This window comes from Rutidosis leptorrhynchoides, chromosome 7 (genome assembly GCF_046630445.1).
Source record: "Rutidosis leptorrhynchoides isolate AG116_Rl617_1_P2 chromosome 7, CSIRO_AGI_Rlap_v1, whole genome shotgun sequence".
Classification (NCBI taxonomy): domain Eukaryota; kingdom Viridiplantae; phylum Streptophyta; class Magnoliopsida; order Asterales; family Asteraceae; genus Rutidosis; species Rutidosis leptorrhynchoides.
In genome coordinates, this window is record NC_092339.1 from 307,732,706 (window position 1) to 307,754,099 (window position 21,394).

The 21,394-nt window shown below is 31.8% G+C and overlaps 2 protein-coding genes across 6 annotated transcripts; one reads left to right on the forward strand and one right to left on the reverse strand.

Moving 5' to 3' along the window:
- Positions 1-631: 631 nt before the first annotated feature.
- LOC139857506 (uncharacterized) lies at positions 632-6,477 on the forward strand. Of its 5 annotated transcripts, XR_011762568.1 has the most exons (6): positions 632-807; positions 1,022-1,525; positions 2,040-2,562; positions 3,871-4,086; positions 4,877-5,394; positions 6,394-6,477. XR_011762568.1 is itself a non-coding variant. In XM_071846287.1 (4 exons), exons 2-3 carry the CDS (start codon positions 1,097-1,099, stop codon positions 2,517-2,519), a joined length of 909 nt encoding a protein of 302 aa, XP_071702388.1. In that variant the 5' UTR covers positions 632-807; positions 1,022-1,096; the 3' UTR covers positions 2,520-2,562; positions 3,871-4,867. The 5 variants fall into 5 exon arrangements, 1 of the variants encoding a protein (XP_071702388.1); XR_011762566.1 differs by lacking the exon at positions 6,394-6,477 and having other exon boundaries at positions 4,877-5,490; XR_011762567.1 differs by lacking the exon at positions 6,394-6,477 and having other exon boundaries at positions 4,913-5,490.
- Positions 6,478-10,410: 3,933 nt separating this feature from the next.
- Positions 10,411-11,872, reverse strand: LOC139860135 (uncharacterized). The gene is made up of 2 exons (XM_071848910.1): positions 11,404-11,872; positions 10,411-11,282 (listed from the first exon to the last, which is right to left on the reverse strand). Exons 1-2 carry the CDS (start codon positions 11,870-11,872, stop codon positions 10,411-10,413), a joined length of 1,341 nt encoding a protein of 446 aa, XP_071705011.1.
- Between the last annotated feature and the right edge of the window lie 9,522 nt (positions 11,873-21,394).

Here is a 21,394-nt window from a genome sequence, read left to right on the forward strand (position 1 = left end):
TAAATATAATTACATTTAGCAATATAAATAAGTAATAATAATGTTAACAAGAAAAAAAAAATTGAATTAGAATTCAGTTTTCGGTTCTAATTTTGGTCGACTTTCAAATTTGAGTTCGGTTTTACTTTTACGAATTCGGTTTAACCGAACACCGAATTCAAAACCGATTTCAACCAATAATATATAATTTAAAATTAATCTTTCGATATGTTATGATTATTTTGATTGAATTATGTTTGTTTAGGGTCTTCAGTTTTTAACGAAAACGAAACGAACTGAATTTGATTTGATTTTCCGTTCAATTTCAGTTGTGAATTTAATTTCGATTTTGAATTTCAATTTTTCTTTCAAAATTTTTAAGGAAAATGGTAAACGTAACCCTTAGGGCTACGTTTAAGCTTAACAAATTTAATTTTATTCCATTTATACAACACAATTGTGCCATGAATAACATTAATTCTCAAATTATATAAGGAAAGTCCATATTAAATAAAGAATATTTATACTTTATAATTAATTAACTAGAGGGTTTTATCTTAGCATTGTCCAATTTTTAAAACCAAACAAACTAAACTAAATAAATTAGCAAAATCAAAAACTAAACGAATGAACACCGCTCTCTAAATCAAAAACTAACCGTGTAGGTCGTTATTCTAACCTGAGTATACCAAAATCGTAATTATTTTGGGATCAAACACACGTATGCGATTCTATCTTCTTTGCCAATTATTTGGTTCTATTTGGCATCGAACTCATCGCTTAGTTGATCGTTGCAGAGATACTTGATCAATTAAACCCTAAATTCCGGTAATCATCCTAATTTGTATAATTAAACGTTTTCAATTTTCACAAATTATCTTGTAGTCTAATCTGAACTATAATTAAACCCTAGCTTATTGCTAAAAACAACATAATCTCAACAATTGAGTTCATGTTGTATATAAAAGTAAACATATAATGTTTCAATTTAATTAAGATTAAAAATTCAGGTTATGTGAACTCTTCTTTTGTAATTTTGCAGGATTATTGTTGAAACTGTGTAGCAATTTAAGAGGTTTTGTTTAATAATGTAAATTTTAAACGTAAAAGGTGAAATATGGATGAAAAAAGGAGATTACCCTCATGGATGTTTAATAGAGTAACCAAACCTCTTGATTTGGATAAAAATGATGATGTAATCAAGGATAAATTGAGTGATGTGACCGAATCTTTAAAGCCTAAGGCGAAACGTGTAACACGAAATAAGAAAGAAAATGTTGACGAGAGTATGTTAGTTAAATGTGAAACGAAGAGAAAGAGAAGAGGGTCTGTTGAGGAAGACGCAATTGAGTGTCGTGATCATGAGGAAGAAGTCGTTGAAAAAAGAAAGCAGAAAAAGGTTGGGAGGAAAGTTGAAGATCAGTCTTTAAGAAAGAAGATGGTAAACGAGGACGCGTTTGAAAATGGTGATGAATGTCAAGGTTTTACTTGTGATGAAGATGATGAAGAATTGACTATGGAAGATCTTATAAGCATTGCCAAAGAGGTGACTCTTTTTACTATTATTAATTATTAATTTCATTTATATGTTTACATGGAGATATAGGGGGTGTCTTTGGGTTTGCATTTTGGAATTTGATTATTCTGCTATTGCTACTTGTATTCATGATAAATAGTGAAATTATCAGTAAAGGTTATCAGATCAATTATCAAAGGGCAAACTTCATTCAAGAGGCTTTTACATCAATTGCACCAGGCTCATCATTTTTTTTTTTTTTGTCAGAAGAATGTTATTTTTGGTTTTCTTAAGTTTAAATTTATTTCAAGTAATATAGATTCCCCTAAGACTTGAACATTTAATGTTGTTTGCAATATGTGAACACTATATTTGTAGCATGTTTATTGAAGTTAATTATCCTAGTATGTTACGTTAAAATCACATGACCACTTTTAAATTTTTTTAATTTCTAATACAGTAGAAACTTATGTTTCCACAAAGACGTGATGGTATTAAACACGAGTAGGAAGTAAAGCCTGTCTTTTGGTATCTTCGTTTGCAGTTTGTTGAAAATGATGAGAGTGATACGGTTCAACAGAAGTCAACCGAACGACAGCGTGGATCGAAAAGTAAATCGTCATATACTTCAGTTGCGGCTCAAACTACTCTCATTTCGCCTCACGATATTCAATCAGATATGCCTGAAAAAACAACTTCTCATCATGATTTCTTCGAGAATACGACAAGTAAAGACACAACATCTCATCATGATTCCCTAGAGAATACAACAAGTAAAGTTACACCACCAGATACATCAGTCGAAACAAGAGTGACAGATGATCCAGCACAAGACATGCTCGAATTGTTTCTGGGACCTTTACTAAAGAAACCGCCTACGATAGAAGAAGCCAGTTCAATCAACGATAGCATAATTTCATGTGATATTAAGACTCAAAAACATGATGTTATTTCAAGTAAACAAGTCAGTATAACAAAGAAAAAAAGTAGCCTCAGGGATACAGTAGCTATGCTTCTTGACTGATAAGACTTTCAGATCGGTTTTAAGTAAATACAGCATGCAACAGGTATGAGACTTTGTAGTAGATTTTATGTTTTTATCCTGTTAATATATATAAAACATCATTCTTTCAAATTGATGCGTGTGTTTATTATCAATTAAAGATATTCTTTTCCAAGGCGTGTATGGTCTATGTCACATAGTGAGTTAAGTATATTTCATAAGATTTATAGATCTTGCCAACCATTCTAACACTATTAACTGTAATCATACTTGTATAAATGTGTGGTATGTAGCTAAGATGTTTAGCTTATGTCATATTCATGATTATACAGTATTTTTATGCTGTTTTTGTTTGGAATTCATCATCTTTAATATTCCAGACTGGTAACAGCCATATCAAATTAAGAATACCTTTGTACATGCATTGCATACACTCATCACAATAGCCCATGAAATAATCTTATGTTCAAGCTTGAGAAACATGACCTAAAAATCTTGTTTAGAGTTGACTTTTTTTAAATGGGATGAGTCTGAACTGACACTTGTCAAGTTAAGTCAATTTTAATGGGAACATTTAGTGTTGATAACCCTGTATATTTTTTCATTCATGAACAAGTGTCTTTTCCACTTTATATGTCTAGTTCAGGTATACAACACCATTGTGTTTATAGTGTTTTAACACGCTATCTGTGCTAATCATTTTCTTTATGACATTGGGGTTTCTGGAACAAGTACAATTCTACGTCTGACATTTCATGAAATCCTCGATGAAGAAATTGTATCGTTTTTGACCATTTTAGCAGCTGCTGGTCCTATATATGTATGTTTGGGCAAAAGGAAAGATACATTGGGAACCATTTTATTATCGTGATGGTGGATGATGGTAGTTTAACCATCACCAAATTGGCCTAGTGCCCTCTGGGTTGCAGAACTCGGAATTACTCGTTGTGTACTCGATTTTTGCAACTCGTGGTCAACACGGACTCGGTCAAATCGGTCAAATTTAGCTACATTTGTTACGTTTGTTAATAATCTAGAACGTGTTCAAATTTAGTTACGTTGTTCATTTTGGAAAATTTATGTCAAGAGAAGGTAAATTTAGAAGATTTAGGAAAATTTTAGAAAATTAAAGGGGAACATTGTATAAATGGAAAATTCGATAGACATGTAAATTAAAATTAGTACTTGAAAGGAGATGAAAGGGAAAACATGAGTATTTTAAGACCTGTTAATTAATGGATGCTATACTTCCTATATTATTGCCAGACTTTCAATTCGTGTCTGCTAAAATAGAGCAGAAACATAAATAATAAAACTGCTAAATGACACTGAAAATGCTTTTATATATTTAATTACAATTTATTTTGAGCAGAAGCATTTCAACTTCAACATTGATGAAAATATGAGCTCGCCAGTTAACTTTATCGATAACATTATCACCGTGAAATCGAAGGTGGTGGCGGAAACGTGTCGTAAGTAGGAGAACGACTGATCTTTGGTGCCTGGTGGAGACGAAACTGTTCTTAGCTTTCTTTGATTCTTCGAAACCACTAGTTTCTGTTGCCAAGCCTTAATCAACTTCCTCGAGGTAAATTCGCTGTCTAATTAAAGACAACTACAGTTAAGTAAACAGATTTACAGACATAGTTGAAGTATAAACAGATCTAACATATTGTTGTTAAATCTTTTATGTAATGATTAGATTGTAGTGAAGTAATAGAATATGACGATTAACAAAATGATTTACATGACAGATTAAGGATCACTTACCTGAAGGGACATGATTAGCGCGATGATGATCTATTAACAAAAAGAAAATTAGTAAAATTATTAGCTTTGAAAAAGGGGAAAACTTTTTCATCTTTATGGTCATGTCTTGTGTTTAGATTTCCTTCAAATACATGTCAACATGTGTAGGTTGACTTTTGTACTTGTAGATAGTCAACGGCATGATATGTGTTAGGTCGAATAATATTAGGCAACATATGGTTGACAACTTTCTTTTTAGCAAGTGGAATCTAGCAAAATATGCTATAAAATAAAATAAAATAAAATAAAATGTATTATGATTACCAAGTGGGATCTAGTAAACTTTCAAATATGTGGTTATAGTTAGAAACTAAAAAGTGTATTTTATGGTTCAAGGGTGACTTTAGATTATTAGGATTTTGATTATGTAAATTTATATTTTTATGTTTATCTATATCCTTATCTTTCTCCTTTAAATTGCCATGTAAGATTCGTTAGAAAGATTAGTTTTTGTTATTGAAAATTAAACCGTGAAGGTTTTGTTTCTAGACCGATAAGGTTGTTTACAGTAAAGTTGATTAGGAAGTAAAGCCTGTCTCATTTCACTTTTAAATTTTTTCATTTCTAAGTTTGTTCAAAATGATAAGAGTGATACGGTTCAGCAGAAGTCAACCGAACAACATCGTGGATCGAAAAATAAATCTTCATATACTTCAGTTGCGGCTCAAACTACTATTCTCATTTCACCTCACGATAATCGATCACATATGCCTGAAAAAACAACTTCTCATCATGATTCCTTGAAGAATACAACAAGTAAAGACACAACTTCAAATCATGATTCACTGGAGAATACGACAAGTTACACTAGATACAACAGTCGAATCCAGAGTGACAGATGATTCAGCACAAGACATGCTCGGATTGTTTCTGGGGCCTTTATTAAAGAAACCGCCAAGTATAGAAGAAGCCAGTTCAATCAACGATAGCATAATTCCATGTGATTTTAAGACTCAAAAACATGATGTTATTTCAAGCAAACAAGTCAGTATAACAAAGAAAAAAAGTAGCCTCAGGGATGCAGTAGCCATGCTTCTTGACTGATACGACTTACATATCGGTTTTAAGAAAATATAGCATGCAAAAGGTATGAAACATTTGTAGCGGTTTGTATATGAATTTATCTTCTTGTAAATATAACATCATTCTTTTAAATCGATGCATGTGTTGATTATCAATTAAAGATGGATATTCTCTTCCAAGGAGTGTATGGTCTATGTCACATAGTAAATTTAGTATCTTCCATAAGATTTATAGATCTTGCCAAGCATTTTAACATTACTACATGTAAGCATACTTGTATAAATGGGTGGTATGTAGCTAATATGTGATGTCTGACTTTTGCTAATGTCATATATATGATTATACAGTAAGTATTTTAATGCTCCTCTCGATTGGAATTTTGCATCTTTAGAGTTGCAGAACTCAGAAAAACTTGCAGCGTACTTGGCAAGTACTCGGTTAAAAGTTCGGGTCAAAACTCTGTCAACCCTGAGTCAGTGGGGATTACTCCGCCAAAACTCAGGATTACTCGGAAAATTGGTTAGTTTTGGTCAAATCGGTCAAAGTCAAACTTGGTCAACGTCCGATAACTCCCCGAGTACTCCCTGAGTACCGAATTACTCTCTAAAAAGTTACAACCGAGTACTCTCCAAGTAGCAATTTTTGCAACCTTGCTCATCTTTAAAAGTCCAGCAGCTAACAGGCATATCAAATTAAGAATAACTGTATACATGCATCCACACATCACAATAGCCCATGAAATAATCTTATGTTCTAGCTTGAGAAACGTGACCGAAAAATCTTGTTTAGAGTTGACTTTTTTTAAATGGGATGAGTCTGAACTGACACTTGTCAAGTTAAGTCAATTTTAATGGGAACATTTAGTGTTGATAACCCTGTATATTTTTTCATTCATAAACAAGTCATTTCCTCTGTATTTGTCTAGTTGCAGGTATACAACACCATTGTGTATAGTGTTTACACACGCTATCTGTGTTAATCATTTTCTTAACTTCATTCGCTTTCCTGAAAAGAATACAATTCTACATCTGACATTTGATGTAATGTTTTTGTCCGTTTTTAGCAGCTGCTGGTCATCTAAAAATGTATGTTTCGCCATAAGGAAAGATACGTTTGGAACCAATTTGACATTGTGATGAAGGTGGGTGATCGTACTACCTATATAAGTAGGAAGGTAGTTTAACCATCACCAAATTCGCCTAGTGCCCTAGTGTTAAGGCGTCATAACTTATGTTTACTTACAAAATGTCTCAAGTTCAAACCTCACGTGTGTAAACATAGATAAATAAAATTGTAACTGTAACTGAAATTGCTTTTATATAATTAATTCTTTGTAATTATTTTTGAGTAGAGGGAATTCAACTTCAACGTTGATTAAAATACAAGTTTAATGTTAAATTGATCGATAACGTTATCACTGGTGAAATCAAAGGTGGTGGCGAATTCATGTTGTAAGAATGAGCATGATTGGTCTTTGGCGACGGTGGAGACGAAACTGTTCTTAGCTTTCTTTGATTCTTCGAAAGCACGAGTTTCTGTTGTCTAGCCTGAATCAACTTCCTCGAGGTAAATTCACTGTCTAATTATACACAACTACAGTTAGGTAAACAGATTTATGGACATAGTTGAAGTATACTACTATACATATTCTAGTTACTTTATATGTAATGATTAGATTGCAATGAAGTTACAGATTATGGCGATTAACAAAATGATTTACATGACGGATTTAAGATTGCTTACCTGAAGGGACATCATTAGCGTGATGATGATCAAGTAGTAACAGAAAGAAAATTAGCAAAATTATTAGCTTTGAAAAAAACTTTTCCATCTTTATGTTCATGTATTGTGTTTAGATTTCTTCAAATGGATGTGTAGGTTGACTTGTGTACTTCTAATTAGTCAACGACATCATATGTGTTAGGTCGAATGTTAGGCAACATATGGTTGGCACTTTTCTTTTCACTAATAATTAAATTAAATTAACAAGTGGCATCCAACAAAATTTCAATTATGTGGTTGTAGTTTTAGAAACTAGAAATCGTTCAAGGGTGACTTTAGATTATTAGTGACTTGCATAGATATTTATCCAACCAAAATTTGTGCAATATTCGTATTTTAGTTCATTTGTTAAACACACATTCTCCCACTTGCTGTTCAATCACCATGGCACGAGTGGGCCGACTAGTTGGGATTTTGGAGTACTTTGCCCTCACTAGGGCAAATTAGTCAAAAGTCGCCGGTCAATAGATCAAATTTGGTAAATAATAGTCAAAGTTGGTCCACATCTTACTAGTCCCCGACTTTACCGATCAGTCACCGACTAGCAACTTTAACTTCATTCTCTTTCTTGAAAAAGAATAAAATTCTACTTTCTACATCTAACATTTGATGAATAGATGAAGAAAATCTTTGGTTTTTGACCATTTTTTAGCAATTAAAGATGGATATTCTCCACCAAGGAGTGTATGACCTATGTCACATGGCTGGTGATAATTTGATGGATATTTTGGTTGAATACTAAATGTAAGCATACTTGTATAAATGTGCGGTATGTAGCTAAGATGTGATGTCTTACTGTCTGGAGTTTGATTATGATTATACAGTTTTTTTTAATGCTCTTCTTGTTTGCAATTTCTAATCTTCAAGGTTGCAGAACTTAGAAAAACTCGTTGAGTACTCGGTTACAATTTTGGGCAAAGTACTTGGTCAAAACTCAGTCAACCCTCAGTCAACAGAGATTACTCAGGCGGCCAAAACTCGGGATTACTCGGAATTGGTGAAAACTCAGTCAAAGTTACTAAAAGTCGGTCAAAGTCAACTCTGATTACTTCCCGAATTGCCAATTACTCTAAAAAGTTTCGACCGAGTACTCTTCGAGTAGCAATATTTGCAACCTTACCCATCTTTCTAATTCCAGACTGCTAACAGGCATATCAAATTTCGAGTAGCAATATTTGCAACCTTACTATTAACAGTTTTTGAGCAGAGGCAATTCAACTTCAACATTGATGAATATATGAGTTCAATAGTTAACTTGATCGATAACATTATCACTGTGAAATCAAAGGTGGTGGCGAATTCATGTTGAAAGAACGAGCATGATTGGTCTTTGGTGACGGTGGAGACGAAACTGTTCTTAGCTTTCTTAGATTCTTCGAAACCACTAATTTCTGTTGCCAAGCCTGAATCAACTTTTTTGAGGTAAATTTGCTGTCTAATTGAACACAACTAGTTGTGGAGCCCTTGCTTCGCGCCGGGGGCTCCGTTTTGAATGCGAGTTAAAAAAAAAAGTCTTGATCTATTTTGTAAAAAAAAAAAAATTTCGACATAACATTGAAGGGTTGTTCCTTTTGTGAAAGTTGCTTCTTTTAGTGTTCGGGTTTTATTTTTTTTAAAAAAAAGTTAGTAAAGTGGGGGTTCGATTTGTATTTTAATTAAAGTTAGTGGGTTAAGTTTTGAAGTTTGAAAAAACTTTACGTATAAAGTGGGGGTTCGATTTGTATTTTAATAAAAGTTAGGGGGTTAAGTTTGTGAAAATTGAATATTAGTAAAAAAAAAAAAGTTAGTAAAGTGGGGGTTCGTTTTGTATTTTAATAAAAGTTAGGGGTTAAGCTTGTGAAATTTAGGAAAAAATATACGTATAAAGTGGGGGGTTCGATTTGTATTTTAATGAAAGTTAAGGGGTTAAGTTTGCGTAAAGTGGAAATGAATAGTACTATTCATTTTCACTTTACCTTTTAGATATAGGTATATAATTACTATTCATTTCCACTTTACCTTTTAGATATAGGTATATAATTACAGTTAATTAAAGAGATTATACAGACATAGTTGAAGTATAAATAGATTTTAACCATCAAATTCCCTTAAAATTCAAACTTCTTGCATAGTATATATTGTCAAGGTTGTAAAATTTGCTATTTGGGGATTAATCGGTTGGGATTTTGGAAGGCATAATCGGCAATTCGGGGATTAATCGGATTGTACTTTATACATTAAAATATTAAATTCCAAAAATTATATATGTATATATAGAAGAAAACCATAAACATAAACATAAACTTTAACATAATTGTCTAAAAGTGTTCATTTTGTTCAAAAACTCTAAAATTTTACTTTTTGACTTTGACCGACTTTAATTACTTAATACGATTTTGACTCATTCAATCGACGTTGACCGATTAATTAAAGAGATTTTGGATAATCGGAACGGACTGCACTTAAAAATGAGTAATCGGGGATTAATCGATGAGTAATCGAGTTTTTTACAACGGTGCATATTGTAGTTAAATCTTATATGTAATGATCAGAATGAAGCGATTGATTATGATGATTAACAAAATTATTTACATGACAGATTAAGGATCGCTTACCTGAAGGGACATCGTTAGCGAGATGATGATCTAATAACAAAAAGAAAATTACCAAAATTATTATTAGCTTTGGAGAAAACTTTTCCATCTTTATGTTTATACCTTCTGTTCAGATTTCTTCAGATAGATAAATGTGTAGGTTGACTTATTTACATGTAAATATTCAACGACATAATATGTTACAGTGTTAGGTCGAACATTAGGCAACATATGGTTGACAATTTTCTTTTCACAAATAATCAAAATCAAATTTGCAAGTGGGATCTAGCCAACTTTCAAAAAGTATTGAAATTTGCGGTCTGGGTTTTTAAGTAGTCCGTCCGGATTACGATTAGGCCATGTCGGTTAAAAGTAGCCGGTTATCAGTATATCATTCAAAATGAACCAAACTTTTGATTTTTACTCTAAATTTAAGAGTGCTCCCAATGAAGACATGTCTCCACCTTAGTTCTCAGCGCCACATCAGCACTTTTTTCCCACTTCCTTCCCATGACTAAACCCAGGACTACACTCCCAACCATGACACTCCATCCTTTTTTTTTTTAAATTTTTTTTATTATTTCCAAATAATATTAATTTAGTTATATATATTATAAATAATAAATATGTAATAACATAAAACTAAAATTTCATTGATAAATAAAAAAACATTACAAATAATTAAAATTAAAACATAGAATTTAAAATAAAATTACATAAAATAATTACTCTTCGTCTTCGTCTTCGTCATCGTTAACGTGTGAAGGTCCCGTCTCATCTTGATTGTTTGGATTTCTCGTTGGATCATGTCGAATTCGATAATTAGGTGGAAGATTATAAACGTGTTCTACTAGCATATCTCGTAGTAGTCGATGAATGCCCACATCTCTTAATTCCGCGTCCGCCCGGATATGCGCGTCAACCCTTTCTTGGAATGTTCCTCTTGCACGTCGAATCGGACGATAATTCTCTTCAAGTCCACAAAATGCACGGCCGTTGTCCTCGGTTATCATATTCTTTAATATCACACATGTTAACATAATCCTTCTAATTTTTCGGATATAATATGATCTTGCCGGATGCTGCACAATCGTCCATCGACCTTGTAGTATTCCAAATGCTCGTTCAATATCTTTTCTTGCAGATTCTTGATACCTTTTGAACTTTGATTGTTTTGGATCAATCGGATTTCTGAATGACTTAACTAGCGTGGACCATTCCGGGTAAATTCCATCCGCCAAATAATAACCCTTATCAAACGTACATCCATTCACCGTAAACGTGCACGGTGGAGCCTCGCTGGCTAATAAGTCGTTAAACAAATCAGATTGATTAAGTACATTGATATCATTATTTGATCCCGCAGTACCAAAGAAAGCGTGCCAAAACCATCCATCATAAGACGCTACCCCTTCAAGCATAATTGACGGGTAACCATGGTCACCTCGTGTGTAATGACCCTTCCAACGTGCCGGACAATTTCTCCATCTCCAATGCATACAATTGATGCTTCCTAGCATCCCCGAAAATCCATGTATTTGAGCATGTTTAGTGGTCAAACGTTGCACATCTTGTGCAGTTGGTTTTCTCAAATACTCTGTTGCGTACAAGTGAAAAATACATCTGCAAAATTTATTTATTTATTTATTTATTATTATTATTTGTTTTTTTGAAAGGCTTGCAAAATTTATTTAAACAATCATATGCGGTTCGTTCACCTATATGCAAATACTCGTTAAAAAGATCGGCCGTCGCAGCATACGCTAGTTGACGTATGGCTGTTGTTACTTTTTGAACAATATTAAAACCTAGTAGCCCACAAACATCACGTTTTTGATGAAAATAAGTAAAATACTCAGGAATCGGAGTTAGAGAAAAATTCATTATACCTTGACATATCCGAAGAAACAAAGGTTTGCTCATTCGATAATGTCTACGAAAATAATCGTCAGGAAACGTACAGTTGTCGGAAAAATAATCATTCCATAAAGCTTTTGCACGGCCTTCACGATCTCTATATAAATATCTTCTCGGTGCCCTTGGAATGGGTTCAACTTCTTCTTCGTCGTTTAACTCATCTAAATGATCAAGTCTTGCGATATCTTCAAGCGCTCGATTATTTGTGGTATTCAAGATCGTTAATACCAAATTCATATCCGGATCGGAATTTGGGTTATTTGGATTCATATTAATATATATAGTGTTTGATAATTTGAGATAGAATTGATGAAATTGTATGAAATATGAGTGTATGTGTATGTGTATGAAGTTGTATGAAATATGAGTGTATGTGTGATAATGCTAAAAACGAACATATATTTCATAGCATTATCCCTTAAGAAAGACAAGCTTTTGGTTGCAATTGTTCTATTTACAAATGATATTCGTTTAAATATTAAAAGGTGAAGACAAAAGACAGATTCGACGATTTGAAGACGCAAACGACCAAAAAGCTAAAAAGTACAAAGTACAATCAAAGTGGTTCAAATTATTGATGAGAAACGTCTAGAAATTACAAGAGTACGAGCCGCAAAACGCAAAGTACAAGATATTAAATAGTACGAAAGGACGTTCGAAAATCTGGAACCGGGACCAAAGTGAACTCTCAACACGCGACGAAACGGACTAAAAATTACAAGTCAACTATGCACATGAATATAATATAATATATAATTAATTCTTAAAATTATATATATATATATATATATATATATATATATATATATATATATATATATATATATATATATATATATATATATATATATATATATATATATATATATATATATATATATTATATATTAAAACCGTCGTTGTGACGATCGCTCCAAATCCATATGGACGAACACGTCATTCATCGATTTCATTGCGAGGTATTTGACCTCTATATGATACGTTTTGTAAATATTGCATTCTTTTGAAAAGGCACACCATAAATGAATATTTAAATCAAAGGTTTTCGACATCTGATGATTTCTGCATATAGACAATCACTGTAATATAATAGTTTACAATAGTACTTCCGTTGACAATGCAGTCAAAATAAGATACATGGTGATGATTTGGTGAATGCAACGTTTTCTTGAAAAATATGCCATGTAAGACTCCATGCACATAGCTTGTCTAACATATAAGCAAACAACGGAAGACTTCTAGGAACCTGAGAATAAACATGCTAACAAGTGTCAACACAAAGGTTGGTGAGTTCATAGTTTTAGTGTTTCGCATAATCTGTATATAAAGGTGGATCACAAGATTTCAGTTGTTTCATCTAGAAACGTTTATCAAAATATTCTACAAAATTGAGCACCTTGGTAACTAAACTTAACGTATATATAATTTATACCCTTTGTATAATCATCTTAGTAATACACGCAAACCAACGTGTACGCTTCTAAAATAGCATACGTCCGTTAAAAGGCTAGCGCTCTAGCTCGGACGGGGATGTCAAGCCCTATGGATCCATATACTGTTATTCGCACCCACCAGTCCATATCCTATGTACTGGCAGCTACTAGTTACCAAAGCTAAGGGATTTTCGGTTCAAACTCAGTGTAGAATTTAGTATGTACTTGTATCCATTGCGTTTAAAATAAATTGCATGTATTCTCAGCCCAAAAATATAGATTGCAAAAGCAATTAAAAAGGGAGCAATGAAACTCACCTTAGCAGCATATAAAGTCGTTCACCAAAATGTGACCGAAACTCGGATTACCAAATAACCGTAGATCTCAACCTAGAGAACATATGTTGGTCAATAAATGTTTATCAAGCTAGGTTAGGTCATAGTGTATCACAATCCTAATGCTCGAGATTGACATACAAAAGTTATCCAAAGTCGTTTTAAAAAGTCAATTTTGACAATAGTTCAACAAAACGAGACGTACCTTATATAAGGATTCATTTACTCGGTTGGTAATATTCAAAAATCCAATTTAACAATCTTACAAATAAGTTGTTTAAATATTAATTGCAGATTCAAAAGCAATTCCAATTAACGTTAATTATAATTCAGCTGATCATATCTGTTAATCCGTTCATGGAAACTATTCGTTATCTAAATGAAAAGTTATTGATTTTTCGCCAGCTTTCCAAAAACATGTATATCATATACCTTTTACCAGTAATATATGTATTTAATTCGTGATCTATTATAAACTGTTTAACGACGAAATTTAGCATACACGTATGTATAAATATATATACTCGAGCACTAGACATGTATACACAATTAATATATAAAAGATAAAATATGAGTGCTTACGTATCAATATTGAGATTCAATATTGTAGAAAAGTACGTAGACGTAACGGAGATGATAAACACTAGGTTTGATTCATAAATATACCCCCGAACATTACCCATAATTTCCTTAGCTCTATCCCGCTTGAAAACCCATTTTGAAAGTGACACGCTCAAGACCTCGTCGTAGTATTTTATGTATAATATTAATACTACTAATAATAATAAGATTAATAATAATATTAATCTTAAAAATAATAATAATAATAATAATAATAATAATAATAATAATAATAATAATAATAATAATAATAAAATAAATAAATACTTACGGAGTAATTGAATAAAAAAAAGAAGCAGAAATGATCGAGTTTTTATAGGTGTGGCCTGTCCCCAGACCCCATGCGATCGCATGGTTCTGAAGGCCATTGGCCATGCGATCGCATGGCCCATTTTTCCAGCTCACATAATTTTGGCAACTAGCTCGTCGACATATTTTTATAATATATATAATATATAATTTAAATTAATTATTTATATATTATATTTTATTCCCGTGCATAGTTGCTTTGTAATTTTTGTTCCGATAAGTCGTACGTCATCACTCGACTTATGTCCCGGTTCCGGTTTTTTGAATGTCCCTTCGTACGCTGAGAAAATTCGCTCTTTACGTTTCGCGACACGTACCTTTGTCAATAATTAGACTTAAATTATCCATAACTATACCACTCGAGATATAACTTATACATTTGAGTGTTTTGGTCATTTACTTCTATAAATCATCGTCTCGCTATTTGTTAATATATATATATATATATATATATAATATATACATTTTCATTTTGAAATAGTGTTTTACTGTATATAATATATACATTTTTTACTGTAGCAAATAGTGATTTTCGAAAACACTGTAGCTTTTCGGGTATTGTAGCAATTCGAAATTACTGTAGCAAATTAGTGTTTTACTGGTTCATCTTAAACGTTTTAGTTAACTTATCTAAATATTAATCGAATCAATAATCGAATGTTAATATCGTTTACTAAATAACTTGAAATCATATATATATATGCACATTAAGTTATATATATATATTGTTCGTGAATCGTCGAGAACAGTCAAAGAATAATTGAATAGTTCAAAATTTTGAGATTCAACTTCATAGACTTTGCTTATCTTGTCGAAAATGTTAAAGATTAAGTTTAAATTTGGTCAGAAATTTCCGGGTTATCACAGTCGTCAAACTAGAAAATAAGAGAATGTGGCCTGATCCAGCTGGCCATGCGATCGCATGGCCTGGAAGAATAAAAGCCATGCGATCGCATGGATCACTGTAGCAGCTGAGGTCCTATAAAGTTTGCGAGTTCTGGCCGAATTTTATCCATCCTTTATCAATCTCTCTCTCACAAATATATATATATATATATATATATATATATATATATATATATATATATATATATATATATATATATATATATATATATATATATATATATTAATTCTAATTTTAATTTTAATTCAAGATTAGTAATAATAAGGTTATGTTAGCGAATGTTGTAAATGTGTAAGTCGAAATTCTGTCCGTGTAACGCTACGCTATTATTAATCATTGTAAGTTATGTTCAACCTTTTTAAATTAATATCTCGTAGCTAAGTTATTATTATGCTTATTTAAATCGAAGTAATCGTGATGTTGGGCTAAATATTAAGATTGGGGTTATTGGGCTTTGAACCATAATTGGGGTTTGGACAAAAGAACGACACTTGTGGAAATTATACTATGGGCTATTAATGGGCTTTATATTAACTAAACGATACCTCGTTAATTTAATATAAAGATTACAATTTGACGTATCTATATATAACCACATACGCTTAATCGGGTACGGTGGGTGGGATATCTATAAATACGAATTATCGTTCATTTTACCGGACACGGGAATGGATTAATAGTTAATGGACTCATTGAAACAGGGGTGGATTACATTCAAGGGTAATTGATGTAATTGTTAACAAAGTAGTAAAATCTTGGACTACACGCAGTCAATAACCTGGTGTATTCATTAAACAAAGTATTAAGACCTTGTTACAGTTCGAATCCCCAATTAGTTGGAATATTTGACTTCGGGTATAAGGATAATTTGACGAAGACTCTCTCACTTTATATTTATGACTGATGGACTATTATGGACAAAACCGTATGGACATATAGAATAATCCAGGACAAAGGACAATTAACCCATGGTAATAAACTAAAATCAACACTTCAAACATCATGATTATGGAAGTTTAAATAAGCATAATTCCTTTATTTCATATTTCATCGCACTTTTATTTACTGTCATTTTATTTATTGCATTTTTATTTATCACACTTTTTAATTATTGCAATTTTATTTACCGTCATTTTATTTATCAGACTTTAATTTATCGCATTTTATTTATCGTCATTTACTTTATGCTTTAAATTAAGTTATATTTATTTTTAATATTTTACATTAGGTTTAAATTGTGATTTAAGACATAAAATCGACAAACCGGTTATTAAACGGTAAAAACCCCCCTTTATAATAATAATAATAATACTACTTATATATATATATATATATATATATATATATATATATACAAATATAGTTTTAAAAAAATATATAGCGTTAAACTTGGCTAGTGAAGCGACCCGTCCTAATCCATCTGGACGAAGTCCATATCGATTACAAACGATTCACAATAGTTGATTACATTGCGAGGTACTTGACCTCTATATGATACATTTTACAAACATTGCATTCGTTTTTAAAAGACAAACTTGCTTTACATTGAAAGTTGATGGCATGCATACCATTTCATAATATAACCAACTATAATTGACTTAATAATAATCTTGATGGACTCAACGACTTGAATGCAACGTCTTTTGAAATATGTCATGAATGACTCCAAGTAATATCTCTAAAACGAGCAAATGCACAGCGGAAGATATCTTTCGTACCTGAGAATAAACATGCTTTCAAGTGTCAACCAAAAGGTTGGTGAGTTCATTAGTTTATCATAAATACTCATTTCATAATTTTAATAGACCACAAGATTTCATATTTCCATTTCTCATAAACATATGTCCCATGCATAGAGACAAAAATATCATTCATATGGATTGAACACCTGGTAACCGACATTCACAATATTCATATTAGAATATCCCCATCATTCCGGGATCCTCCTTCGAACATGATGTAAATTTCAAAGTACTAAAGCATCCGGTACTTTGGATGGGGCTTGTTGGGCCCGATAGATCTATCTTTAGGATTTGCGTCAATTAGGGTGTCTGTTCCCTAATTCTTAGATTACCAGACTTAATAAAAAGGAGCATATTCGATTTCAATAATTCAACCATATAATGTAGTTTCGATTACTTGTGTCTATTTCGTAAAACATTTGTAAAAATTGCGCATGTATTCTCAGCCCAAAAAATATAAAGGGTAAAAAGGCAAATGAAACTCACCTAATGTATTTTGTATTAAAAATACATATGACTATATTGAACAATGCAGGGTTGGTGTAGTGACCCGAACTTTTCCATGTTTATATATATTAATTGAGATTGATATTTACATGATTAAATGTTTCCAACATGTTAAGCAATCAAACTTGTTAAGACTTGATTAATTGAAATATGTTTCATATAGACAATTGACCACCCAAGTTGATCGGTGATTCACGAACGTTAAAACTTGTAAAAACTATATGATGACATATATATGGATATATATATATAGTTAACATGATACTATGATAAGAAAACATATCATAAAGTATATTAACAATGAACTACATATGTAAAAACAAGACTACTAACTTAATGATTTTTAAACGAGACATATATGTAACGATTATCGTTGTAAAGACATTTAATGTATATATATCATATTAAGAGATATTCATACATGATAATATCATGATAATATAATAATTTAAAATCTCATTTGATATTATAAACATTGGGTTAACAACATTTAACAAGATCGTTAACCTAAAGGTTTCAAAACAACACTTACATGTAACGACTAACGATGACTTAACGACTCAGTTAAAATGTATATACATGTAGTGTTTTAATATGTATTTATACACTTTTGAAAGACTTCAATACACTTATCAAAATACTTCTACTTAACAAAAATGCTTACAATTACATCCTCGTTCAGTTTCATCAACAATTCTACTCGTATGCACCCGTATTCGTACTCGTACAATACACAGCTTTTAGATGTATGTACTATTGGTATATACACTCCAATGATCAGCTATTAGCAGCCCATGTGAGTCACCTAACACATGTGGGAACCATCATTTGGCAACTAGCATGAAATATCTCATAAAATTACAAAAATATGAGTAATCATTCATGACTTATTTACATGAAAACAAAATTACATATCCTTTATATCTAATCCATACACCAACGACCAAAAACACCTACAAACACTTTCATTCTTCAATTTTCTTCATCTAATTGATCTCTCTCAAGTTCTATCTTCAAGTTCTAAGTGTTCTTCATAAATTCCAAAAGTTCTAGTTTCATAAAATCAAGAATACTTTCAAGTTTGCTAGCTCACTTCCAATCTTGTAAGGTGATCATCCAACCTCAAGAAATCTTTGTTTCTTACAGTAGGTTATCATTCTAATACAAGGTAATAATCATATTCAAACTTTGGTTCAATTTCTATAACTATAACAATCTTATTTCAAGTGATGATCTTACTTGAACTTGTTTTCGTGTCATGATTCTGCTTCAAGAACTTCGAGCCATCCAAAGATCCATTGAAGCTAGATCCATTTTTCTCTTTTCCAGTAGGTTTATCCAAGGAAATTAAGGTAGTAATGATGTTCATAACATCATTCGATTCATACATATAAAGCTATCTTATTCGAAGGTTTAAACTTGTAATCACTAGAACATAGTTTAGTTAATTCTAAACTTGTTCGCAAACAAAAGTTAATCCTTCTAACTTGACTTTTAAAATCAACTAAACACATGTTCTATATCTATATGATATGCTAACTTAATGATTTAAAACCTGGAAACACGAAAAACACCGTAAAACCGGATTTACGCCGTCGTAGTAACACCGCGGGCTGTTTTGGGTTAGTTAATTAAAAACTATGATAAACTTTGATTTAAAAGTTGTTATTCTGAGAAAATGATTTTTATTATGAACATGAAACTATATCCAAAAATTATGGTTAAACTCAAAGTGGAAGTATGTTTTCTAAAATGGTCATCTAGACGTCGTTCTTTCGACTGAAATGACTACCTTTACAAAAATGACTTGTAACTTATTTTTCCGACTATAAACCTATAATTTTTCTGTTTAGATTCATAAAATAGAGTTCAATATGAAACCATAGCAATTTGATTCACTCAAAACGGATTTAAAATGAAGAAGTTATGGGTAAAACAAGATTGGATAATTTTTCTCATTTTAGCTACGTGAAAATTGGTAACAAATCTATTCCAACCATAACTTAATCAACTTGTATTGTATATTATGTAATCTTGAGATACCATAGACACGTATACAATGTTTCGACCTATCATGTCGACACATCTATATATATTTCGGAACAACCATAGACACTCTATATGTGAATGTTGGAGTTAGCTATACAGGGTTGAGGTTGATTCCAAAATATATATAGTTTGAGTTGTGATCAATACTGAGATACGTATACACTGGGTCGTGGATTGATTCAAGATAATATTTATCGATTTATTTCTGTACATCTAACTGTGGACAACTAGTTATAGGTTACTAACGAGGACAGCTGACTTAATAAACTTAAAACATCAAAATATATTAAAAGTGTTGTAAATATATTTTGAACATACTTTAATATATATGTATATATTGTTATAGGTTCGTGAATCAACAGTGGCCAAGTCTTACTTCCCGACGAAGTAAAAATCTGTGAAAGTGAGTTATAGTCCCACTTTTAAAATCTAATATTTTTGGGATGAGAATACATGCAGGTTTTATAAATGATTTACAAAATAGACACAAGTACGTGAAACTACATTCTATGGTTGAATTATCGAAATCGAATATGCCCTTTTTTATTAAGTCTGGTAATCTAAGAATTAGGGAATAGACACCCTAATTGACGCGAATCCTAAAGATAGATCTATTGGGCCTAACAAACCCCATCCAAAGTACCGGATGCTTTAGTACTTCGAAATTTATATCATATCCGAAGGGTGTCCCGGAATGATGGGGATATTCTTATATATGCATCTTGTTATTGTCGGTTACCAGGTGTTCACCATATGAATGATTTTTATCTCTATGTATGGGATGTGTATTGAAATATGAAATCTTGTGGTCTATTGTTACGATTTGATATATATAGGTTAAACCTATAACTCACCAACATTTTTGTTGACGTTTAAAGCATGTTTATTCTCAGGTGAATATTAAGAGCTTCCGCTGTTGCATACTAAAATAAGGACAAGATTTGGAGTCCATGTTTGTATGATATTGTGTAAAAACTGCATTCAAGAAACTGATTTCGATGTAACATATTTGTATTGTAAACCATTATGTAATGGTCGTGTGTAAACAGGATATTTTAGATTATCATTATTTGATAATCTACGTAAAGCTTTTTAAACCTTTATTTATGAAATAAAGGTTATGGTTTGTTTTAAAAAGGAATGCAGTCTTTGAAAAACGTCTCATATAGAGGTCAAAACCTCGCAACGAAATCAATTAATATGGAACGTTTTTAATCAATAAGAACGGGACATTTCAGTTGGTATCCGAGCGTTGGTCTTAGAGAACCAGAAAATTTGCATTAGTGTGTCTTATCGAGTTTGTTAGGATGCATTAGTGAGTCTGGACTTCGACCGTGTTTTCTTTAAAAATGATTGCTTAACATTTTTGTTGGAAACTATATATTTTTAACATATGAATATTATGTGATATATTAATCTCTTAACGTGTTTGATATTATGTGATAGATGTCTACCTCTAGAACAAGTTCCATTGACTCACCTAATAATAATGAAGAGTCAAATGTAAATTGGAATGATTTGTGGACTGATTCACAAGTTCCCGAAGAAGAACCGGAAGAAGAATCGGAACCGGAAGAAGAATCGGAACCGGAAGAAGAATCGGAACCGGATGAAGAAATAGAACCGGTGGGGGAAATAATAAAACGGTTAAGTAAAAGAAAATCCTCAACCAACCGACCAAAGTTAATTATGGTCAATGGTGTTTCCGCCAAGGAAGCAAAATATTGGGAGGATTACCAATTCTCCGATGAATCGGATTCCGACGAGAATTCCGATGATGTTATAGAAATTACCCCAACTGAATTTAAAAAGGCAAAAGAAAATAATAAGGGAAAGGGCATAAAAATAGAGAAATCTAATTCCAACCCCGATGAACTTTATATGTATCG